Source organism: Perna viridis, chromosome 10 (assembly GCF_037379345.1).
Source record: "Perna viridis isolate PV_CMFRI_1.1 ecotype Kerala chromosome 10, ASM3737934v1, whole genome shotgun sequence".
NCBI classification, from domain to species: Eukaryota; Metazoa; Mollusca; class Bivalvia; order Mytilida; family Mytilidae; genus Perna; species Perna viridis.
This window is the reverse complement of record NC_142454.1, coordinates 849,272-876,944: the sequence shown is the minus strand read 5'-3', so window position 1 is coordinate 876,944 and position 27,673 is coordinate 849,272. Positions and strand designations below refer to the sequence as shown.

Here is a 27,673-nt window from a genome sequence, read left to right as displayed (position 1 = left end):
TTGTCAGAAACCAGAGCCCCAAACTCACCTTATTTCACGAAAAAGCAATTCAATTTCCATCTTAAGATAGAAACACGTGCGAGTTCTCCTTCTCAGATCAATAATTCAGTGAATGGTATTTCAATAGTTTTGGTTTTGAGTATTTCTTCTATACAATTACTTTTTGATTTAGATTTGTTTACATATTTGATTCTAATGCTATTGAGGAAACTTTACTCCTTTAACGCATGTACAGCATATAAAAATTAGTAGTATCAATGTGATCGGTATTTTTGTATTTGATTATGTATGCATTATATTTTATATACATTTTTGGAACCAAATCAATATCAAGAATAATCTTGTTTTTGCGTGATTAAGGATATGGTAGGATTTCAACACAACTCGTCTGCTTCAGGTATACTCAAAATATATCTGTCTTCTTGATTCTCTATGGAAAGCTTTGAATATTAGGATCTTTGTTTTTACTGCTGGAATGTGAGCTTTAACATGACATAAAGGAAAATGTTTCACTACACAGTTTGATATGACCCCCGAGGTCAAACCAAAAACAGTTGGGGCTAGTACAGAATCAATGGCCTCCTTTTAGTCCCTTATTCATAAAAGAACCCCAAAGTTCAATCCCAGCCCATTTGTGGTATGGCACCTTCCTGTATAATTCCATAAAGATTGTTTGTATGTCATGAAAATGCTTGTTATGGCCCTTCTTACCACAACAAATTCCAGCCTTTCTTTTGTAGTAGAGCACCGTGTTGTATCCATACATTTATGCATACTAAACACTTAAGGATGAGGATGAAAGCATGATACCATTGTATGACCACAAGTTTCTTGCAGTTGTATAAAAATGAAGTATTTAACATCTAAAATTTGTCTGTTTTTTTTCCATGTCATCCTTTGTTTCAGCACACAGTTTATTTATCTCAATCAATACATTCAAATAAACAGAGGAAGTACTTCAAAAACTTTATTTATTAAATGTTATAAATCTTCAAAAAAGAGACAAGACACAAGTTCATTGTTTAATATATATGTGCAATTTTGATGTTTAGAACACTTTTCAAACTAGGGCTAGATGACTGGCTTCCAGAGATACAAATAAACACATGGTCACTTCATTAAAAGTCTACTTAAAAATTACAATGTGTAAGATCAAATAACATGTTTATATTTGATTTAATTTTTAGGAAAACTTTAGCTCTGACTTCAAACAAGACAATACCACTGATGATCTGAAAAGAACATCTAGAAGTTCCAACACATTTCACATGCATTCATTCTATTCCTTAAATACATGTACATTTTGTATAATATTAAAATTCCATAATACAAACTAATTATCTATTTTGTCCTGTATTTTCTAAAGTTAAGTTTTTATTAAAGCAGAAACATATTTTTGTTCTTCAAAGTTAACATGTTTACTTCATTTCTAAATACAAAAAAGCAATATGATTAGTATAAGAACCTCTTCAGAAGAAACACCATTACAACCAAAACTAAACAAAAACTAAATCCTTTGTCTGCTTATATAAAAACAGTTGTCTCAGATCTGTACATTCAGAATTCAGTATAACATTGAAATTCCTAAATACCACTGATTTTAGCAAATTGTTTAAATTTTGAGAAAAAAAGCAATAGGTGCAATCATAACTGAAAAGTTAGAATTTCTATCATCTACATCAACAAATATGTACACATAATTTTGTCATCTAAAACAATGCCAATAACTGTTTAAAAAAATGATGATTATTTAACCAGGACCTTTCTTTTTAGTAAGATTTTGTTAGTTAAACGTCTATTAAAAAGATAACACTAAAAGAGTCGCTCAATAATTCAGAAAGTATTGCATGCATATATAATTGAAGTACAATCTATTGATATTTTGGAAACAAAAAAAACCAATATAAATCTAATATTGAAAACTCCCATTCAATGTAAAAATAAAAGATCTCAATCTTTTGTTTAAATCATTACAGCTATTCAAAATGATAAGAAAAGTGCCATTACAGAATTACAGAAGACATAACTATATTAAAGAAATAAAAACAACCAAACTAAGTGTAAGCTTATCAATCTTAAATAAACTCTAATATTGAGTACATGTACAAAAAAGCAGCAAAAAAGGTACAACCAGCCAAAGCAGAATAAAATGCTTCACTCAGATCATAAAGTAAATCAACCAGTGGTTACCATAGTATTATGTGGTGTAGATATGGACTAATACTTAAGGTAATACCCCAAACTTTTTTCTGTGGTTATCATGCAGATTTCAAATTTTTCTAAGGGCTTTCTCTGTGTAAACAAGAATGGACATGTTGAAACATAACAAATGCAGCAGCATATAACCTAAATACAAAACAGTGTATATATTCAGATATCACAAAAAGGTCTTAACAAGTGTAAACACACCTTAAAGTAAGTTCCGATGGAACCCGACAACAAAAATAATAAGATCCACAATAACAAAATGATGACAATTCTTGAAAATCAAATGAAAAAGTAATACAACAACACCAAGACAAATTAATAACCTCAACAATCTACGTACAATTTGTGTTAAGATTTATCAAAAATTTATATACAAATTTTTGCAATTATTCTTGATAAACTTGTAGAACAAAACCATTAAACTGTTCAGTTAACATTGTATTTCTGACACGTTCCACCTCTCATCAATGTAAGTCACAATATAATACTGTTCAGGTTGGAGTCATGACAAATAAAATGTAAGAATCATGTGGGTTTTGTGAATAAAAAATATGCCATTTCATTCTTGTTCAACATATCACTGTTGTATAAATACATACTTTGTAGAACAACCATAAACTTTATCACATATATCATGAACACCAACAGTCCTTTCCTTCAAAATTCTCAATGGCTAAGCAGAATAATAAAGGACTGTATAGGACTCAACTAGCCCAAAATAGAAATGTACACATCATTTCACTAGCCCGAAACAATTTTTACTAGCCCTGGGCTTCAGGCTAGTGGCTAAAGGCGAGCACTGCACCAACTCAGCTAAGCAATGTACAAACTTACTAAAGTTTTAAAACAATAACAAAATTTCTGTGGGAGATAATTGTAATTAAACAATCAATTAAAATATCTAAACAATTAATTAACAACATCAGTGAATAAGAAAGAGAACAGAGATTTATAAGGAGGGCAATTTTTTTCTCAAGAAAAAAATAGAAAAAAATATGTATTATATTCAATTGTGTATGTAATATAAAAACTAAGAAACATTTGTATTAATTGTTTATCAAACTGTATTGTTTTTGAAGTTTTTCATTATTTTAACATGAAAAAAATATTTTTGCATTTAAATTAATTTCAATTTCATGAGGAGGATCAAAGTCATTCAGCAACACCACCTGGATCTGCCTATGATGCTTTATCACATTTATGTGCAGTGATTTTTGAATGAACTAGACATTAAAAAAAAACATGCAGCACCCCTCCCAAACTTAATTGAACTTTTAACATGATAAATCTATGAGTTGGATTATCTCCGGGTAAGTCTCAGACAATAATCATTCTAAATATGATGCCTAATCTTCCTGTAAAGTTTCAGCAAAATGCATAGGGCAGTATAAAAAAAAACAGATGATCAGACAGGTTATTTCCTATTACCTCATTCTAAAACTATGTTGCTGGGGTAAAACTAACATAAAAAACTATCTATTCTCTGGAACATTAATACAGCCACTATTTTTAACTTTGATTTTCCAACAACTTGCCTCATCCCACATAATATTTCTGTTTATAAAGCAAGTCTGAATAGACATATTCTACTGTAAACAGTGCATGTGCATGTATTACAATGTTTCTACCATTTATCTCACTTTAACTAATGAGAGCAGGCATGAGGGGGAAAATATGACATGAACAAACACAAACTAAAACAAACAGGAAGATCTGATGAGAATCTCTCCTCCATACCTAGCAACAAGCAAGCAAAGTAGAGGTCACAAAGGTTGCAGACAGCAGAGTAGAGGTCAAAAGGCCAAGCCTATTTCATATCTTTGTAATCTCTCAAGGTATAAAGTATTTAGGTGTATCCATGTGAAATCGATGATTTTTAACATTTGCATGACCAGATCTGTATTTTCCAAATCTGAAAAAATATACAAACATTTAGTTAATCCTTTTTATCAATAAACTTTTGTAAGTGTTCAAACCCCCATGCCTACATATGCATTAGAATATTTGAACTTTGAAACATTATAATTGCAAGTTCTTGTTTTTTTTACGCTGTTTACACAGAAAAATAAAAAAAATAAATTCAAACAATTATATGTATTTTATTCATCTTATTGTTCTTTACCTTTTACTAAAATGAACACTTTCATCAATTGAAGAGGGATCTGTTCTCATCTTATTGTTATCTTTGTAATTCTTTGGATCCAGGGGAATTTCAAACTTTCCTAACTGGACTTCTGTATCACTTAGTCCTCCATGGGATATTCTTGCATAACCTAACCTTTAATGTACAGAGGGATAAATAATATTGAAAGATATAATAACAATGGCTATAGCATTCAATTGACCTCATGTCCTTGAACTCTTTACCTTGAAAATCTTGAATTAAAGTTAACAAGAAGTAAATTGAAAAATGTTTTAATTGTTCACAATGAGGTTATATAAGAATGGTCTTACTTTGTAGGTCAGTGAATAATAAAATACAAGAGCACACTCTCTACATTTTATTTTAGAGTCATAATAAACAACAATCCATACAACTGTCCTATATCCCACACACATACAACTGTCCTATATCCCACACACATACAACTGTCCTATATCCCACACACATACTATTTCTGTTCTCCAGTAGAATTACTGTACTTCCACAGAACTTAAAATAATGTGTCCTAATTCCTGTCCTATTCTTCTCCTCCCAGTCATACATCCATTTATATCCTCCTAATTTTTTCTTGACATTACAACATATCATTGTTTCTACCCCTCTGCCATCAAACATCCCTATTGAGGACCCCCTTGTATTTCCCTACCCATAACCATTTGCAGCCTACCTGATAAGGCCCCTGTACATCAGGTATTCACACCACCTATCATAGTCTGTATCATCAATATCTTTAACATTTCCATTCTTGGTGAGTTCCATGTAATCTCGACTCTTTGGAGAGGATGTCACATAACCCATAAATACAACAGGGTTCTCACTGTGTACAATGAAAACAGTTTATGTTTAGTAGTGCTTGAGTATAAAATTTAAATACACTGTATATGGATTTAAAAAGAGAACATATTATGATTTTTATTCAGAATAATTATGTAATATATACATAAAGTATCACTTATTACTGAGCTAGTACATTTGCCAGGAACTGAGCCATAAAGTAACCACTGAGCTCATTCTTTTGCCAGAAACTGAGCCTTTCTTAACCTACCACTGAGCTAGTTCTCTTGCCAGGAACTGAGCCTTTAACTTACCACTGAGCTAGTTGTTTTGCCAGGAACTGAGCCTTTAACTTTCCACTGAGCTAGTTGGTTTGACAGGTACTGAGCCTTCAACTTTCCACTGAGCTAGTTGTTTTGCCAGGTACTAAGCCTTTAACTTTCCACTGAGCTAGTTGTTTTGACAGGAACTGAGCCTTTAATCTACTGAGCTAGTTATTTTGCCAGAAACTGAGCCTTTCTTAACATACCACTGAGCTAGTTGTTTTGCCAGGTACTGAGCCTTTAACTTTCCACTGAGCTAGTTGTTTTGACAGGAACTGAGCCTTTAATCTACTGAGCTAGTTATTTTGCCAGAAACTGAGCCTTTCTTAACCTACCACTGAGCTAGTTGTTTTGCCAGGTACTGAGTCTTTAAATTTCCACTGAGCTAGTTGTTTTGCCAGGAACTGAGCCTTTAACTTACCACTGAGCTAGTTGTTTTGACAGGAACTGAGCCTTTAACCTACCGAGCTAGTTGTTTTGCCAGGTACTGAGCCTTTAACTTACCACTGAGCTAGTTGTTTTGCCAGGAACTGAGCCTTTAACTTTCCACTGAGCTCTTTCTTTTGCCAGGAACTGAGCCTTTAACCTACCGAGCTAGTTGTTTTGCCAGGAACTGAGCCTTTAACTTTCCACTGAGCTAGTTGTTTTGCCAGGAACTGAGCCTTTAACTTTCCACTGAGCTAGTTGTTTTGCCAGGAACTGAGTCTTCAACTTACCACTGAGCTAGTTGTTTTGCCAGGAACTGAGTCTTCAACTTACCACTGAGCTAGTTGTTTTGCCAGGAACTGAGCCTTTAACCTACCGAGCTAGTTGTTTTGCCAGGAACTGAGCCTTTAACTTACCACTGAGCTAGTTGTTTTGCCAGGAACTGAGCCTTCAACTTACCACTGAGCTAGTTCTTTTGCTAGGAACTGAGCCTGAAGTTTTCTGTCAAGTTTGTCTCTATCATTGCCCATATGTGTGACAACAAAATCTACCAAACCACCAGACATGTTTACTGTAGCTGTTATAGCAGGGGCAAGTTCTCCTACAAATACAAATTATACAATGGATATGAATGAAAATAAGCTGAAATTTCAAGGGAGTATTTTCTAATAAAAGAAAATATAAATTTTATCTAACAATTCAGTGCGATATTGATCATAAAAGAGAAATAAGTTGTGACTTACAGTTTTAATCCACTTACCATGAGGTGAAGGCAACAAATGATGTGTTGATTTGACTATAGGATACTTGGATAGAATCAGATTTCTACAATAAATACACATGTTACAATGAATTTAGACATTTACACATTCAAAACTTTAAATGTCTATTTTCATCAAAAATTGACAATATGATATTTTTTGAGATCTTAACAAAAACAGAAAGTGAGTTACTAGTTTATTAAATCTTTATAAATTAAATTTGAAGTTCAATAAATAGCTTGGTGGAGTGGAGCATGATACAACTGCATTGGTCAAACCCTATACAGTTGAGGGAAATGTGGACACAACGTTAGTTTTTGACACACTTAAACATTGGGACTTATAGTTCGCTATGGAAACAACAACTGGTTTGGACACAATATAGCACAAATTTGAAAATTAATTAAATATTTTCAAAATTTCCCCTCCAAAAATATTTTAAAAGTCTATTTTTTGGGGTGTGGCACCTTTGACCTCCTTTTTACTCGAAAACAGTAAGAGATATCTTATATCTGATTGGAAAATGCAGGCAGGAATTTTCCAAAGGAATACAATAGTAAAAATTGAAAATGAAAAAAGTTGATTTTTTTGGGATTGGCCCAATTTCAAAACATCTAATTTCAAAAGAAATATATAATCAAGGCAATCAAACCAACAACAAGCAATGATAACTCCTTTGTTCCTCCTTTTACCCACTTCTTTCCAAAAAGGCTTGGCATGTTCCTAGGGACAATGTTTTAAAATTTCAAAAAGATTGGATAAGTTTGACTCAAGTTTTCACCCCCATGTAGGTCTGGGTGTTAAAAGAATAGGCCTGCAGCAGCGCCAAGCTTGTCGTAAAAGGCGACTAAATAGTGCTGAGAAACCTAGCTGAAGGCTTGGCGCTCTGCCCACAGAGCAACTGGGATGTGTGCCCCAGGTGGCGGAATGGGGTACCCCTGGCATGTTACATGTTGGGGTTGTCAGGCTATAATATGGAAAACCTGACTGCAAACCATAGTGGTACACCGTGTTGGGAAAGATGCCATGTTCCTTGCACATTTAAGAACCATGCTGTGGTATTCGATAGGAGTAGGAACCTTTGCGCTCCGCCACAAGAGGCTAAATTGCCCAACTTTACCCATCCCTCCCTTTTCCTAGTGGCAATCTAAATTTGTCAACCCTATTGTCCTTGCTTCCCATCCCTTTTTTTCATTTCATCATCATTCATGTTCATTGTCTGAATATAGCTGAAATGTTGCTGCTCAGACATTAAACCCCAACAATCAATCAATAAATCAATCTCAAGTTTTCATAAATAAACTAAAGTAAAAGCCAACTACAACAACAACGCTGAAGGGTGAGACCAGTATACAATCAAACCACAACAATGCTGAAGGGTGAGACCAGTATTCAACCAAACTACTATAACAACGCTGAAGGGTGAGACTAGTATACAACCAAACTACAACAACAATTCTGAAGGGTGAGACCAGTATACAACCAAACTACTATAACAACACTGAAGGGTGAGACCAGTATACAACCAAACTACAACAACAACGCTGAAGGGTGAGACCAGTATACAACTTAACTACTATAACAACACTGAAGGGTGAGACCAGTATACAACCAAACTACAACAACAACGCTGAAGGGTGAGACCAGTATACAACCAAACCACAACAACAACAGTGAAGGATGAGACCAGTATACAACCAAACTACTATAACATTGAAGGGTGAGACCAGTATACAACCAAACTACTATAACAACGCTGAAGGGTGAGACCAGTATACAACCAAACTACAACAACAATGCTGAAGGGTAAGACCAGTATACAACCAAACTACAACAACAATACTGAAGGGTGAGACCAGTATACAACCAAACTACTATAACAACACTGAAGGGTGAGACCAGTATACAACCAAACTACTATAACAATACTGAAGGGTGAGACCAGTATACAACCAAACTACAACAACACTGAAGGGTGAGACCAGTATACAACCAAACTACTATAACAACACTGAAGGGTGAGACCAGTATACAACCAAACTACTATAACAACGCTAAAGGGTGAGACCAGTATATTACCAAACTTTAACAACAACGCTGAAGGGTGAGACCAGTATACAACCAAACTACAACAACACTGAAGGATGAGACCAGTATACAACCAAACTACTATAACAACCCTGAAGGGTGAGACCAGTATACAACCAAACTACTATAACAACACTGAAGGGTGAGACCAGTATACAACCAAACTACAACAACAACGCTGAAGGGTGAGACCAGTATACAACCAAACTACTATAACAACACTGAAGGGTGAGACCAGTATACAACCAAAACATTTTTTTGCAGTCATATAAATACAATGACATTAATGACACAAACAAAAGACATAAACCAAAATTTTACATTAGGTGTTCAAACACTACAACCAGCACACACTCCTCCCATAGTAATAAATAGGGGGAATAACATTATCATAATAGTACTTACCCCCATGTGTGATCCTTAGTAGCAGGACCAAAGTCTACATACATTCCTAACTTTTCACCAAACCACATACCCAGATCATTGTTACCAAGGAATGGTTTAGAAGCATCACTCTCTAACAGCGTTATCACATCAGCTCCTAAAATAGACAGATGATGTTTCAAGATTTTTTTGTCAATTTAGTGGATATAATTCTTAATGATAAATTAGTGGTACGCAGGGAAATAAAAAGCTCCACCAACCACAGCCAGTTGAACTCTGATAACTTGAGGCAAGTGTGGACATAATATTAGTTTTTTGACACACTAAACATAGGGATTTATGATTCATTATGGACACAATATTGCACAATATTTTGAAATTCAGTTTAAGTATAAAGGTCTGCTTCTGGGTGCATTCATGGATCAATTTGTACCTCATTACCTCAAAAACAGTAAATGATAGGGTTAATTTGGTACGTATACTTCTTAAAGCTCTTGTATTTAGACTGGGATTTTCATACAGAATCCAATAAAAAAAATCAAAATCAGCTATGGTCAAGAAATCAGAAAAAAACTTGTTTCTGGCCACTTTGTGGCCCCTTATTCTTGGCTCAAGTCACAACCCAAAAAGCAATCCAAGTCTTCCTTTTGTGGTGTGGCACCTTGTAATAGAATTTCAGAAAGATTCATTCACTAATAGTCAAGTTATTGTCTGGACATCAGGAAAATCATCCTTTTTTGCCCCTAATTTCTAGAAAGTTCAAGTCTTCCCCAAAAATCAATCCAAGTCTGACCATTGTGGTATAGAATGTTGTGGAACAACAAGATAGACATACCTATGTTTTTATCTGAGTTATATGGTTAAATTCAAAGAAATGCTTGTTTTAGGCCCCTTTTGGTCCCTAATTCTAAAACAGTTGAGGCCATAATCCCCAAAATCAATACCAACTTATAAAGATCAACAAACTAATACTCAAGTTATCACACGAAAACCAAGTGTCTACAGACTACGACAGTGCCATACCAATATACGATCTCAAAATTTTTTACGGTGGTATAAAAATGCACAATACATTTCATATGATTTAATTTGATTTGTAACAAGCTTTCTGATTGGTCGGTTCTCTTTGAGCAAACCAAGTTATTTTGTATAACTAGCTTTGTTACTGTGACATCATTAATGTTGATCAGTCTGCAATCAAATGATCCCAAACAATATAACATTTTGATAACGAACATATTCTTAACATTTTAATTGAATCCATTAAAATCTAAATTGTAAGGAAAGTTTCTAATTTTTGAACAGATTATATGAAAAAAAAAACAGGTTTATAAGTGTAAACTGCCATAAACCATGTTATTTCATGTGTTCATACAAAAACTATACTTTTTTGCTGTATGAAGACATGGATAACATTCTATTACCAAATTATTTTGTTTAAATGTTTCGTTTTTCATATCTTTGTCATAGTGGTCCAAAACTTTTGAATAACACAAGTTGCAATTTTCCAGCCTTAAAATTTATAAAGAAATATTATGTTGGGTTTATAGTATAAACACAGAGATTCTCTAGATTATTGTAGAAACTACTCGTACAACAGATTATAAATACTTTTACTTGTACTCATAATAACTCAACTGATTTTAAGCATACAAAACCTGTTTAATCTCAACTACTGATACATCTGTTATTTTCAACATATCTATCATTCACTTTTATCATTTTAACTAAAATACAAAGCCCTAACATTAAGACTTGATTACTCTAATAATTGAAGGGAAGAGAGTATTTCATGCATGTGTCATTAAACTGAAGCATCAAAGTGTAAACTACCTACTGGTAGGACAAACATGATTAATAATTCATACCACAAACTGATACATCAATAATAAACACTAATGCATTCAACTTCGATCACTAATTCATTCAAGTCAAATATTGACAAATATTAGGTATTTCCAAATGTACTGTATGTTAAGTTACAAGGTTTACATAGAATCATTCTACCTTAGGATCATTACTGCATCAAGTTAGATGTGTAAGAAATTAGGAAAACAAGGGACATTTTTACCCTAAACCCACCTCCCCCCAAAAAATATTTATAAAACAAAAGCAATTCATTGTCTGGTAGAATTAAAATAAACAGTATTTCAATGATACAATAAATTATACAGTAGAAAAACTGAGCAATGCTCACTAACTTGATACCCCCACTCCAACATTTGATAACATGCAGATTTTAACCTCCATATTGATTTGGACCAAAATCTTAAATAGGAGGTGCACCATGGGAATATGTAATAATGAACCTGTGAATATTTCATTCAATTCCATTCAGTGGTACATATGTATTGGCGGTATAATAGGAGATGAATCCCATATGTCCCCATATTCACAAATGACAAATTTCATGTTTTGGTATGTGAAACCCTTACAGTGATTCGGATCAAAATCTTAAATAAGAGATGCACAATGGAAACATATTATAAATGTTCCATGAAAGTTTCAATCAATTCCATTCAGTGGTATAGGACGAGTTAAGTGTAAGAGATGCCCCCTCCCCAATGTCAACATATTCACCAATGACCAAGTCCATGTTAGTGTGAAAGTACTATTATTTGTGGGGTACCAATTTTCGTGGCTTTCATGGGAAGGCCAAACAACAAAATTTAGTTCCTAACGAAAAGGAGATTTCCACTGAAGTGTATACTGAAAACTCCACAACCAAGAATTCAAAAATCCACGAACTTGTGTTTCTTCCCTAATCCATGAAAATTGGTATGATTATATGTGGAATTTGTTTCTGTCTTAATTTTTTTTTTATGAATGGCCATTTTATTTTTTCCCAATTTTAATCATATTTATAAGCATACAGAAATGAAGAGGCACATTAAAATCTTCATTAACATACAACAAAATTGAGAAAAATAGTCATAAAGTGTGATTCTAGCAGAATAAAATTAAAAGCAACAGTGGAAGACAGTTTCAGGCTGAGCAAAATTGTGAAGGTTCATAGACCATATATAATAATCAATGAAGTTCCAAGATGGTGAGGCTGAATCTCCAAAATAGATCTTCTCACTGCAGTAGTAAGACTGAAGATGACGAAAACATCTGGTCATGACAATAGCATACATGTACTTCAATGGTCAAAATTGTTTAAGGATTTTTAAGAACAAAATTCCAACAAGTTACAAAGCTTTATGTAAAAGCAAGTTAACTTTCCGTTAAATGATGTTTACTTATTTCATTTAATTATCAATTATTAACGCTACAAAATAAATAATGTGTCAATTTATTGATACTGAATTTGCAAATAAATAAAGAGCATGAAGATTACATGGTTGAAATAAGTACTTTGATTATAACTTCATTAGTGGAATCCAAGCCTATGTATATATGAACTAATAAAATTTATTAAAAAAATATCATATTTCATTTTTGAAGTCAGTTTTTGTTTTTTTCTTTATTAGTCCCTGAATTGTATGTGTACAGTCTAATACATGAAAAATAAAATTATGTACATGTATCTTAATAGTATCTTTTTAAAAAAGAATTTTTATCAAGAAAAGTCATAACTTGAAAAGTATTCAAATATTTTAAATTCATAGCTAAAAAAAGGAGAAATAAAACCTGATAAAACTTTATAATTATTTTGTATTAATCATTGTTACAACATCTAATTTGGTTTTTAAAACAGAAAAATATAAAAATTCCCATTTCGCAATATTACTTTATTACCTTTTTTCACCTGTAATTCACAGCTAAGGCAAAATGGGAACACAAACAGAAAGTAAGTTACTAGTTTATTAAATCTTTACAAATTAAACTTGAAGTTCAATGAAGAACTTTGAGGAGCGGAGCATGATACAACCGCATTGGTCACACCCTGAATAGGTGGGGCAAATGAAGACACATTAGTTTTTGACACACTTAAGCATAGGGACTTACAATTCATTATGGATTAAATATTTAACAGCACGAAATTCGAAATTCAATTAAATATGTCCCTGGATTACATTCTTGTGATTACCGCTATGTGGCCCCTTTGACCCCTTATAACCCCAAAACTACAAGAGATATCTGGAATCTGATAGAATGGTGTAGGTAAGCATTCTGATAAGGAATACAAGAAAAAAAATTGGACCAAAAATAAACAAGTTATTTTCTGGACATCAGGAAAATCCATGTTTCTGGCACCCCTTTTAGACCCCTAGTTCCTGAAATGTTCAAGTCTTTATTCCCAAAATTGATTCAAGTCCATTTAAGTATAGAATATTGTGAAACAATATCATAGACATTCCTGTTTTTACTGGAGTTTTATAGTTGGATTCCATTAAATACTTGTTTTAGGCCCCTAAAATTCTATAACAGTTGGGGTTATAACCCCAAAAATCTATACAAACCTTACTTTCTGGTATAAAACCTTCTTCTTAATTTTATAAAGATCACTAAACTAATACTCAAGTTAACGCAAGAAAACCAAGTGTCTACAGAAGATGACAACAATGACATGGAAGATGACGACAGCACCATACCAACATACAACACCAAATTTTTTTTCAGTTGTAAAAGTCAACTTTCACAGTTACAACATTTTGTCACCTTAACACAATTCTGGGCCACCTCAAATTCATAAAGAGAAAGAGAACTCATACAAAGGTGTATACAGTGCAATTAAAACAAATTACTTGTAACCACAAATTATAAAAAAATATCTAATGTCACGACTTTGATATTCAATATTGTAAACTTCATACTTGACCAGTACAAAAGTAATACACACTAAAGAATTCAAGCAAATGTGAGTGCAGTGCAATGCAACTGATGCAAATTATTTGTTCCTTAACATTGTTTTCAAATGTAATAGTCCATCAGCGACATATTATCTTAAATTATAAATTCTTCATGTATGTTAAAAGAGGACTATAATGTATTAATCTGTCCAATACAATTCGTCATGTATGTTTTAAAGAGGAATATAATGTATTATTCTGTCCAATACAATTCTTCATGTATGTTTTAAAGAAAACTATAATGTATTACTCTGTCCAATACAATTCTTCATGTATGTTTTGAAGAGGACTATAATGTATTACTCTGTCCAATACAATTCTTCATGTATGCTTTAAAGAGGACTATAATGTATTAATCTGTCCAATACAATATTGAAAGTAGTGAGAAGAAACAGCATCAAACAACATTATATTACAAATTATTTTTTTTTAAATTATTATATTAAATCTTTTCAGAAAATATGTGAAACAATATTGAAATAAAATTAAAAAAATTATATCCAACTGTTCATCAGTAATGATTGCATGAAGCTGACAAGTTACACTATAATAGGATAAGCTGTTTATTAATATTGATTGACTTTACAACACGATTACTTTTTGTAATACTGATGTAATGCATGCAGTGTACAAGCACTTAAGTGAAAAAAATCAATCATAAAATTTGATATGGATCTATTTCTTAAAACCTAAAGTAAAAGAAGAGTAGTACTAAGGGACACTACTCTGATACACACACACTCATCCTTTGGATGCAGATTTTTCTGTTTAGAATCAAGAATATTTTTGGGGTTAAAATTTCAAGAATTAAGATCTTTAAGTTACTAAGATTCTAAGAATAATACATACATAAGTCGACCAACATATTTCTAAATATGCAAATGTACTGTACAACTTTCCTACATTACACTACACATATACAGAATACATTGCAAATGTATTGTAAAAGTGGGTCCATCATTATGTAACACATATACTGGATACAGTGCAAATGTAATGTACAACTGTTCTACATTACACATATACATTACACTACACATATACTGGATACAGTGCAAATGTACTGTAGAACTGTTCTACATCACACATATACCACATACAGTGAAAATGTACCGTACACCTGTCCTATATTACACTACACATATACTGGATACAGTGCAGATGCACTATGTATTACACTACACATACATTCTAGAGTGTACATGTACTGTATGAATGTTTTGTACTACTGTACACATATCAGCTTGTATTATACTACTCATACAAGCTACAGTGTAAATGTGTGAATGTCTTTCTCATAGGCTACTAACCAGATTCAACTGAATTAAAAATATATAATAGAATTTCCCCTAAATCTTTACAAACAATCATTGCTTTGTAAAAATAAACATTTATTTTGTTATGGTATAAAAGAGGTTGCCACGCTCAGTGTTAAATGCTGAATAATTCCAGGTTTACTTATATAAAGTCCCCATTACAAGTGTACCTGTATTTTTGAATAGTTTAGCTGCTCTATCCATACTGGGCCATCCTTTGTTATCATAACCAAAATGGAATGTCCATATACCTGCTGTAAACTGTCTGTCATTCTTCTACAAAATCAATACAGTGTACTATCAATTCTTAATTGTGGCTCTTTACAGGCTGCCCAGCACCTTTTCAAAATTAGGAATTTTACAACATAATAGTAACATACAATGAGAAAATTTTTGATCATTCATAAATGTCTTTTATAATTCCTGACTGAAGAACACCTGATTCTGACAGAAGAACACCTAATTACCTGGGATGAAGGAAACATTTACAGGAAATTAGGATACAATCTCTTAATTACAATACAAGCAGGCATTGGAACAAAAACGGCAAAGATAAATTTACGAAACTCCTAAGCATTGAAGTAACATGAAAATTTAGAAATTGTTTAAAAACAATTGTTAAAAATGTTATGAAAATATTTTCCCTGTCAGGCCTGCATTCACCATTGCATAAATGCAGCCATGCCAAAAACCAAAGTCAAATCTGTTTATTACTGCTAAGTAGTAACAAAAAAGTGTCCAACAGATTTAATGAGCCACAGGTCTTGTTAAAATTACACAGTATGGTAAAATTTTAAGGACATTTTATCGATTAGAATATTTAATTTAACCAACCTTTTCTGGAGGTTTGAACTGGTTAGCATTATATCTCATTCCATATCCTAACAGTCCTATACATAGTATTAACACAGTGGCTGAAATATAACAATAAAATATGTTATACATACTAAATGATACATACCTGTATCTGTAAGTTGATATATGACTCAAAGTTAGAAGATATACTGTATTACACAACCGTGACAAGCCTAAGTACTTCTTGTTTTGTTTTCATCCTAAGCCAATCCATCCTAAATGTGGCATAATTGAAGTATTGACCAATTACCTCCTGGTTAACTTTAATCTCTGAAAAGTCTTATTCCAAAATACCTTTCACTTCAATAGGTTTTACATGAAGCTAAAATTTATTTAAACTATACAATGTTTAAAGACAGAATATTTTCTGGATCTACGAATGACCTTGCTTTACTTTCCTACTTGCCTTACTTTCCTATCTTGTCTCACTTTCCTACCTTGCTTTACTTTCTTACCTTGCTTTACTTTCCTACCTTGCTTTACTTTCCTATCTTGCTTTACTTTCCTACCTTGCCTTACTTTCTTACCTTGCTTTACTTTCCTATCTTGCTTTACTTTCCTACCTTGCCTTACTTTCTTACCTTGCCTTACTTTCCTACCTTGCCTTACTTTACTACCTTGCTTTACCTTCTTACCTTGCTTTACTTTCTTACCTTGCTTTACTTTCTTACCTTGCTTTACTTTCCTATCTTGCCTTACTTTCCTACCTTGCTTTACTTTTCTACCATGCCTTACTTTCCTACCTTGCTTTACTTTCCTATCTTGCCTTACTTACCTACCTTGCTTTACTTTCCTATCTTGCCATACTTTCCTACCTTGCTTTACTTTCCTATCTTGCCTTACTTTCCTACCTTGCCTTACTTTCCTATCTTGCCTTACTTTCCTACCTTGCCTTACTTTACTAAAAGGAACTTCTCCGTTTTTTAAACTAGGAAAAGATGTGTGACTCTGCAATTCCTTTCCTGCAAAAAAATAAGCATAAACAAAAATTAAATTCTTTAACTTTTTAAGCAAATATTACCATTTCGTGTTTTCATTTGATTTTATCTGAGGTAATGTTTAAGGATCTTAAAACTCTTCTTAATTCTTGCAATAAGTTTTTACCCTTCATCATAAGTTTGTTCAATTTCAATGACTCAAGAAAACTCTGTAATTGTCAACAAGCATTGACAGATTTTAACTTTAAAATGCAATTCACTGGATCTACTTAAGGTTTACTGATCTATCTATTTGGAGCAGCAAAATAAATATACAATGGGTATGTTAGACAGGGGACTGAAATAAACTATATAAACAAAAATATGTAAAGCATGTATAAAACACTGACCTAAGAACATTCCTATAAATATACCAATCATTACAACAGCCATTAATACATCAGTATGCTCTCTGGTATATACTCCACCGGGTACAAAGTTATAGGCCACAGTCCACACAAAGAAAAATATCTCCACCAGATAGGTTACCATGACAACAAACATTGACCTCGCCGGTGGACACAAGGTCAATCTGTCTACTAAAATTGGCCACACTGACATTGTAAACATTGCTAGCATTACTCCACCTGTATATTCAAATAAAATATGAACTTAATGATTTTCAAGAGTTATCCCCTCTTACTTTAGCAATTATGTTATTATAACTTGCAATTTAAATGAAAATTTTGAAATGAAGAAGTCATTTCTTAGTTAACCCAAAGGACGAAATTTTCTCACTAAAGAGAAAATTCCTATGTGGGATTTCCTTAAGTCACCCACGGGTTAAGAGAGAACATGCACATTTTCCCATAAAAAAATGGCACAATTGAATAAAGAGTACTGTAAATGAACTATTATATCCTACCATTATTGAATATGAAAATTCTTCTAAAATAATAACTTTATCCAGGATAACTGATGATAAATTATTTCTCACAGTTTGTTTTGAAGTGACCTGAATTTTACACCTGGTTGTAATGTATCATTGACATGATACATCAAGGTCAGCTGTTAAATGCAGGTCATTTCAATTCAAAAATTGTTTTGGAAAAAAATCAAATATATGCTTTTCTCATGCATCATGGAAAATCTCAGACATCCTTGGGTAAGATGTAATGGTTGAGCCTTGTTAGAGAACGATTACATCTTACCCCAGGGTGTCTGAGATAACTCATACAAGTGTTAAATTCTTAATGTCTCAACTAAAAGACAGGGAGTGAGTAACTACAAGGGGAAAAAGTAAAAAAAATTAGTAATTTGCCATACTGACCTACAAACCCTGTCCATGTTGGTAGGTAATATAAGGTCAATATTGAGATCACTCCCACAATCCACCAGATCTTGGTTTGTGTCAGCCATCTCCATGCTGATACCAAGACACCTAAACACAAAGTTATAAATACAAAAGCCCTGCAAAGAAAGTAAAAAAATTGTATTACTTATATAGTGCTTTTGGAACTAAATGCATTTGATAAATATAAATGTTAAAGAATTGTAGATTTTTCATTTCATATACATGAAATCCATATATTTACTGCTTCTGCATAAATATTTGAGAGTTTTAGATTCAAATTACAACAACCCATCCTTATGGATATATATTACAATGTATATAGGTCTAGATGTCACATGGGTGTATAATACAATGTATATAGGTCTAGATGTCCCATGGACATATAATATAATGTATACATGTCTAGGTATCCCATGGATGTATAATACAGTATGTATTGACCTAGGTATCCCATGGATGTATAATACAATGTATACAGGTCTAGGTATCCCATGGGTATGTAATACAATGTATACAGGTCTAGGTATCCCATGGATGTATTATACAATGTATATAGGTCTAGGTATCACATGGATGTATAATACAATGTATACAGGTCTAGGTATCCCATGGTTATGTAATACAATGTATATAGGTCTAGATATCCCATGGATATCTAATACAATGTATATAGGTCTAGATATCCCATGGATATCTAATACAATGTATATAGGTCTAGATATCCCATGGATATCTAATACATGTATAATGTATACAGGTCTAGATATCCCATGGATATCTAATATAATGTATACAGGTCTAGGTATCCCATGGATATCTAATATAATGTATATAGGTCTAGGTATCACATGGGTGTATAATACAGTGTATATAGGTCTAGATGTCCCATGGATATATAATACAATTCATATAGGTCTAGGTGGTAAGAGTCTAGATAAATTTATAAGATAATTCTGTGTAGAAATGTCTTGAATTTATTACATTAACTATGTAAAACGTTATAAAGACATATACATAGCTCTCTAAATGGTTGTCTTCAACTTAAAAATAATGTATAGTCGGAAATAATACCTGTAATGATTATGTGATGTTACAAAGAGTACAAAGCGCTTTGAAACATTACACAAATGAATAATAATTAACTTGAGTCACTGACATGCACTATAGTCAGTGTGGCAATAAATTTATCCTACCCCCATGGGTATGGCTGGGGTCCAGCATCTGGATAGCCTTTTGTAATCCAACGTAGCACCAGAGAAGATTCACCAAAGCACCAGTGTGTCAAGTATACCAAGCTACCAAACCCTATGGCAGTTGGCAGCCAGCTTGGACGGTCTGTTTTAGAAAGAGATTCTTTGATTTCTGCAATATCGGCACCTGAATCAACAAGAAGAAAATTAAACAAAAGAATATCACTTTTAATTACCTTTCAAATTGAAAAAAATGCAGTGACAATAAAAATTGATAAAACATCTACCAATTTTTTTAATTAAAAGTCCAGCACAAAATACCTGCCTCTTATGGGCTGTTATTAGCTGAAGTTAACATGAAGGTTCAAATATCATAATTATTGTAGTGACATGTTACCAAAGACCAGGGATAAAAAACAGCTTGCTTTATTAACATAAAATGTTCAAAGGTTTTCCATTGTTAAAGATTTGTTAATTAGATTTTCATTTTGTGCTTACTTCATGCAATGTATTAGTTTTTCTCACATTCAGTTCACAATTCAAGACTACTGTACACTTATCCCTTAATGATTTACAAACTTATACAATTTCAATGAAATATTAGAAGTCTTTTTAGTGGTGAGAAAGTTGTGAGAAACATCACAATCTTACCAGATTTTATTTGATCAAGACAGGAAACAGTTGCTATGGCAATAACAACTGAGTTAGTTTTGTAGTCCCACCAGGTCGGTACGAAGGAAACAAACCATACCCTGCTGCTAATAAAGGACAGGAGACCTAATATCATACCCCAACAGGTATGACATCTGAAATGTACCATAATATAGAATAATTAAATACAATTCTAGGAATTTTTCTGTCCAAAGGGTAAAGCATCAATTGTAACATTGGCAAACCAAAAAAATTGCATAGATTTGCTATGTAAGGTTATGATTCTATGACCTTAGCCTTTCACCTTCAGATTGGTAGGGCTCTAATACCCATATTAACCACTAGGTAAGTTTTGTCAAAAGCCATTGGAGGATATTAAATCTTAAGTATTCTTAAGGATATTGAAAAATAACATTGTCCACAACATTTAACCTTGAATATTCATACAGCATTGTACTTGTATGTATAAATCAAAATCAATTCAAAGATTCTAGTGTTTTATAGTCAGACAACAAGATAGACAATAATGTTGGCAAGAATATGATAAACATTATTAGTAAAGGAACTTTGAACTACTTTATGGTCCAAAACAAAATATATGCATTTTTCCTTCCACTAAATATTAAATAGATATGGTAGATCAGCAAAATATTTTATGCCATTAACTAATTTTGTCAAAGCACTTTACGAATTAAATAGTAAATCTCATTAAAAACCATGGAAAATCCAGTTTAAATAAATTGGTACTGATGAAACATTAAGGGGTAACCAAAGAAAAAGTTAGAACTGGGAAACACACAAATATTTAATTGGACCTCAAGTATATTTTGTGTGTAAAGAATGTCATCTATCTCTAATGTACATGAAGCATCAGCTTCAACAAATACCATGTAAATATTTTGTTATCAATTGATTCTTATTTAATTATATTAAGGTTAGTACATTTTAAAATTGTAGTTAAATTCACTTCTCTTAATCCTATGGTCTACATATTTACTTTTGGACTTAAAAATTAAAAACATAAAAATAATACCAAACAAAATAACAAGACCATTTATCTCATTGCTCAAGTAATGTACCATTACACTAGCCAGTACACCAGTAAAAAGTAATAGTATTCAGTTCAACAGAAAATTACCTGTTTTCTACATTTGATTTTTAAACATTTGCATTAAAATTAAACTAATATGTAGTTTTACACCTTACAGAATAATATAAGAAATAAAATACTTCATAAATACACCATTTGCAAGTCTTACCCAGTATGGGGTTTCATAACATTTTAATTCAGAAATTTTTGCAATACATGTATAGCAAAAATACCATAGGGATGTAGTCAAAGTAAAACTCAAACAAAGTAAATTTAAGCAATCACAAAAATCAAAATAAAATGAATGACTGACTGATTGCTGCTTTTTAATGTTGATTCAGGAATCAGGTCCATATCATGGCACAATCAGAATGAAAAACCATGACATTAAAACACAAAAATAAAGACAAACAACAATTTCTGAATCTACAGCATTTTAACAGTTAAACAACAGCTCAGTTTGTTAAGTTTCAGTTAAAGAGGTTGTAATTTTCATGTAATTGTAAATTGATTTTAGTTTCATTCTACACATATTTCCTTTTGAATAAAATTGTTAAGTTCATTAAATACATTTTTGCAGTCTAGATTTACTTCAATCTATTTCAATGCAGGGTATGAAAACAAGGTACTGTGAATGTACTTAAATTTGTGGATACAAATTTTTCATGGGTCAGGGAAGAAACACAAGTTCATGGATTCTTGAATTCGTGGTTTTGAGGTTTTCATTATACACCTCAATGGAAATCTCCTTTTTCATTGGGAACCAAATTTTGTGGTTTGCCCTATACCCACGAAAATAACGAAATTGGTACAATAGTACTTTCACAGTATACAATCTTAGGTTGTGAAATACAGAAACAATGTACATGTACCATAGAGTTTGGACCCCAGAGACAATGTACCTTGTATTAGGTTCTGGACTGCAAAAACAACATACCTTACCATAGGGTTTGAGTTCCAGAAACAACTCACCTTATCTCAGGGTCTCACCCTCTGAACCAAGGGACAATTTACTTTATCTCAAGGTTGGGACTCCAGAGACAACTTACCTTATCTTAGGGTCTGGACTCCAAAGAGACACAGTAACCACTAACATAGCAGCACCAGTTCCTAGTGCCAGTATAATCAGCCTCAGTAAGGTAGTACTGGCCTGGAATGAAGCAAGACTGGCGACGGAAGCCAGTCTCAGGCTCCCTATCATCCATCTTCTCTGTAGAAAGCTGAGAGATCCTGGAATTCCTACTAGAACTGGTGAGAAAAATGTCAAAGCAAACACTTCATATCCTGATAGTTCTAGTTCATTCAAGGGATAGAACCATATCATCGGTCCAAGTCCTTGGAACAGGGACCAAAATACAAAGCCTGAAACAGAGTAAATACCATATCATTCTTGAAATAGGGACCAAAATTCATAGACTGAAAATAAGAAAATGTCATAACATTGGACCATGCGAGTCCTAGGAACAGTGACCAAAATATATAGCCTGAAAGAGAGAGAAAAGTCTATATCCAGATCACTGGCCCAAGAAAGCCAAGACCTTGCACAGTGACCAAAATGCACTCTGAAACAGAAAATATCATCATTTGTCCAAGTATGTGGAACAGGTACAAAAATACATAGCTAGCTTCCTGAACTACAACTTTAAACCAAGTCACCAGGTAACTTATATCTAGGAAAATTTTCAATTTTTCCACTGTCCCTATGACCCATGCCTTAAAAAATAAAACCGTTCACAGGGCACTGCTCCATATAACCCCTGAGATAAACTCTGAATAGTGTGGGCAAGTGTGGCCATACCATTCAAGCATGATACAGCTCTACAATTTGTTTGCAATTAAATATTTGACACAACATAAGAATTTCAGAGTGGCCCCTTTTTCCCCTAGTCCTTAAATGGTACCAATCACAACCTCCCATTTCAACACAAGCCTTCCTTTGAAGGTAATTATTATCCGAACAAACGAAAAATGGTCATTCATGATCCCTTTGGCTCTCATTCTCAATCAATTAAAGTCATAACCCACAAATTCAATTCCAGTACCTCTTGTGTATGGTATCTTTTGATACAATATAATATCTATACACTAATCTATACGAGGACAGTGAAAACAGACTAACTGTGTGAACTCAAAATCTTTATCCTGAGTATGATGTTGAGATTAATGGACAAATAACTGTGAAAGTATATGCATACATAGATAAATATTTACATTTCCTGGTTCTAATCTTTAAAATTAAAGTGTCCTCTAGCATGTCTAGGAAGATAATCTTACACAAAAATAAATTCTCAGCAAACACATTAGATTATTTAAAAATAAAAACTGCTCACCTACTTAGCAAATGATAAGTAAAACAATCTCTGATGATAAAAAAAAGCATCTGAGTACTGAAATTCACCAAAGGTTTCAATAATCTGTCTTCTGGAGGCAGAAAAATATTAAATGAAAAAACAACATCATCATTCACTCTTTTCAAAGGATACAAGGTATCAGAATATTCAATAAGAGCTACAGTGCATGTCAGGGTAAAACAATTTAATATGAATAAATTTTGCTTGGGCTTGACAGCAAAGAAAGTCTTCATTTCTAGTCATCCAAATTAACCCACTATAATACTAAGTATAAAGCATTCTTATTGAAAGCTTTAAATAAAAACAAACATTTACATAATATTGTCATATTTAAAACACTCCATCATATTTATTTCCCTTAAATACAGTTAAAATTAGATTATGAATATAGATGTAGGGAATTTTGGGAAGAGTATTTCCTTCCAGTCTCAATATGAAGTTACTGTCTACTAGTTAAACAATGAGCAAGAAATTGTCATCAAATAAAGAAATGCATTTGCACTTCATAAACATACTTTTGAAAATTTTGATAATCAAAGTACTTATGTACTGAATCAATTTATATCAATCGTTTGAATTCTTAGGCCTCAAATCCTTGTCAAATTGTTAAAATAGGGTATAAAAAGAAAGTTCAGGAATGAAATTCAATAGTATCATAACACAAGATTATTTTTGTAAATGGTTAATATTATAATTATATTGAACTCTTCGATAAATTTTTGAATTACCCATTCTCACTACAAAGGACATTAAAAAAAAAGAACAGTCCGAAATTCATGATGCATCATAGCAGTGCACTACTTTGCATAATATTCAGGTTCAATGTCGGTTAACATGGAACACCTTGCTGGATAAACATAAAACCCCCCAACATACCGCATAATAGAACAAAAATAGCACCCATTTATGTCCCCATTACTTACTATGTTAAATCCAGCTATTTATAAGGGTCATAGCAAATTTTACATGAGGACAGATGATGCTGGAGGGGTTTCTTTATGATGTACACTATTTACCTAAACTCTCATAAAAATATCATTACACCTTATGAGACATCTAAGAAAGAACTGTAAAATGAAAGTAGCCAGGTGCAAAAATCACTGCTTGCATTTTGACATTCAGGCATATCAAGGGCCCATATTTTTGTTCTGAATTATTTTACCCTACACTTAACTGAAGTTTTTGCGACTACTGCTGATTTATTCATCTTTCAGATGATACTTAGTTTGTATATATACCTCTACTTAACTATGAAAATGATATGGTGCAATACTGGGACTTCTTCGTGTCATTCTGAACTACTTCCTTCAATGTGCAGGCGACTGGTTCCCAATATAGTGTTATTACACCAATAACTACTAGTTGGCCTTTCCCAATTTGTAAATTTTCAGGTCAAAATTCAACTTGTTGACCTCCAGGTCAAAACTGTCTGCCAAATCATTCATCATGGAAATAAACATGTCTTAAGATACATATACCTCCCAACTATCTATATGTACATTTCTCAGTTGCTACGCTTTATAGCTCAAGCATACAGTTTTTGCATAGACACCTATGTGTCATGTAAAAGTGCTTAGTTTCTGGCGGTAATCGTAATAAATATTTACAATACAGTGAGTGATACATCAGGATTGTTCCAGGGTTATACCACTCTTTTGTTGAAAGTTTGGCAATTTGAGCGGCAATAAGAGCCTGAAACAGGCATGAATCCCTGTCTGGAACCTCTTTCTTTTTACAAGTTTCTTGATTGGAACCACTGCCCCATTTTTGTAAATATATGGATCCTTCAGGGTCTAGCTGCATGAAATATCTGAAGGCACTTCAAGACAGCTCTCCCAATTGGTACTCATCATTCCTATTTATATTTTATTTCCATGATCAATGATTATTAACGATCTCGCAGGGTTTTCATTTCTAGCCAAACATCAAATGGTTTAGTTATGCGTCTATAGCTCAGAATAATACAGAATTTGTAGGCAACCTGAATATATTGACAGTAAATGATTGGTTTATTCGGGTAAATGCAAATAAATAAATGTACTGATAAGAGTTTAGATGTCAATTATTTTTAATTGGATTGTTGTGAATACAAACCAAGTTAATCAGCATATTTAGTTCGCAGTAAATGTTGTTTATTGGGTTTGTTTATTGGCGAAAATAACATCAAATTAAATATGATATATTAGAAATACCTATAGAGTAGACCTAACTATCTGCATTTAAACCTTAATGGGTTATGCCAGTGGGACTATTTTCCTGTGGTAGTGTAAGATAATTGCAGATGCTAACAAGCTTTACAAATCTAAAGGCTCTAGCAACTGCTATATCAATTCTGATCTTCGATATAAATTGATAATTAATATTCTCCTGAAGGGAGTGTTGTGCATAGTAACATCCAATTTTGAAGTCTTATGTTATAAGCGAACAAAACTCACTCCTAAATGAATAGAAATTTGTAAAAAAAAAATTTCCATATTAACCACTTGAGGAACTTTTGTTAAAGCAAAACGGCTACAATGTACATCTTTACCAATTGATGTTTTGAAATGTAGTCAATACACCTGCTAAACAAAACATTTCAAAGACACATATGTTATTTGATCAGAACTCTTCAGACATAATTAAAAAACTACTTCAGATTGTGCTAAAACATGGTCGTTCATTGAAGACCAATTGGTGGTCTTGGGCTGAAATTTTCATCCCAGTGGGGTTATTGTCTCTTTGACATATACACCATACCTATTCTCATTATATTTTTGGCGAACCCAGAACTGTTTTACTGATAAAATTACAAATATTTGGAATATCTTTTCCTGAATCTCTCATATGATATTTTCCTAAATCAAATTTTGCACAAATGGTAAATGATATGAAATCCATTTTAAAAAGGAAACCAACTCAATGCTTCGCTTGCTCTTAAGGTTCATCATAAACTTTTGACAAATATGACCTCAATTTTCCACAAAAATCATGCTGACTATAAACAAACCTGACAAAACCTCTAAGCATCCATGGAATTTCACTTTTTGTGTCTCTGAAGGCATTAATACGCCAGTGTGTTTCAAGAACATTTTATGGCAAAGCATGCCCTAGATACGAAATAGTTACACCAATTTCATGTAAAACTATATCAAAAACTGATCCGATTTCCACTGTTCATTTTTTATCATTTCTGTAGAGAATGAAAAATAAACTAAGTTGAGATATTGTTTTGAGATGTTCCACATTGACATACAATAGAAGGACTATAACCACCTTTACATGGTGGGTGATTTAAACTGTGCAAATAAGTAGACCATATCAAGTTAATCTCAGATGTTAGTTTATTTTGGCATTCTACAAAATTGAAAAAATAAATAAACAGCAAAAGTAAGGGTAGTTTTCAATACTATGCTACATAAAATTGATGTAACTCTCTCATGTCTAAGGCTTAAGAATTTTCTAGATACACGGGTCCAGATTAACTTTAAGGCAAATACCTTTCTCATATAAGGAATTAAGTATATCCATCACAAATAGTGAAACTTTTTATACCTTTTGGGATTTCAGTGTCTGGAGCTGTTTTCTGAGTAGGCATAAAAATCAGAAAACAGATCCTGACACTGAATCCAAAAAGAGATAAGTGAAACCTCTACATATAAATTCATATATGGGTAAGAAAGAAATGATGTGCTTGCTTTTAGGCTATACCTTCTCCATATTAATATTCTATCACTACTATTTCTTTTTAAAAAGTTAATAAGATGTCACTGTGAGTCTGTCATTTATTGTGTCTACAGAAGTCAGTAAGTTGTGAAAGGTGACAACATAACATGCAATCAGAGTAAAAGATTCTAACACACAAGAAACAGGATTTTTATACAAATTACCATTTACTGTCTCTCTTAACAATGATCTTTCACTTAGCATGATAAAACCCCTGGATTCTTCATTTCCCGGAATGTCGGTACTTGTTCCATATTTAGATTTTTAGTTTTCTAGGTTTGTCAAGTGTTTAGAAGATACTGATATTTCCTTACATTTTA

At 32.7% G+C, this 27,673-nt stretch overlaps 1 protein-coding gene across 1 annotated transcript; it reads right to left on the bottom strand.

Moving 5' to 3' along the window:
• Positions 1-954: 954 nt before the first annotated feature.
• LOC148604065 (PGAP2-interacting protein-like) lies at positions 955-27,607 on the bottom strand. The gene is made up of 15 exons (XM_088549199.1): positions 27,518-27,607; positions 22,347-22,659; positions 20,208-20,362; positions 19,560-19,743; positions 18,343-18,482; positions 17,423-17,659; positions 16,983-17,057; positions 16,075-16,154; positions 15,411-15,516; positions 9,150-9,285; positions 6,656-6,720; positions 6,355-6,496; positions 5,040-5,189; positions 4,331-4,486; positions 955-4,120 (listed from the first exon to the last, which is right to left on the bottom strand). Exons 1-15 carry the CDS (start codon positions 27,555-27,557, stop codon positions 4,039-4,041), a joined length of 2,061 nt encoding a protein of 686 aa, XP_088405325.1. The 5' UTR covers positions 27,558-27,607; the 3' UTR covers positions 955-4,038.
• Positions 27,608-27,673: the final 66 nt, after the last annotated feature.

Excerpts from the sequence above, each read along its gene's own strand:
- LOC148604065 (XM_088549199.1), bottom strand. The coding sequence starts at position 27,557 with ATGCTAAGTGAAAGATCATTGTTAAGAGAGACAGTAAATG. Across the intron at positions 6,721-9,149 it reads ACTAAGGATCACACATGGGG|AAATCTGATTCTATCCAAGT; the intron begins GTAAGTACTATT and ends TATTTATTGTAG. Across the intron at positions 6,497-6,655 it reads TTTGTTGCCTTCACCTCATG|GAGAACTTGCCCCTGCTATA; the intron begins GTAAGTGGATTA and ends TTGTATTTGTAG.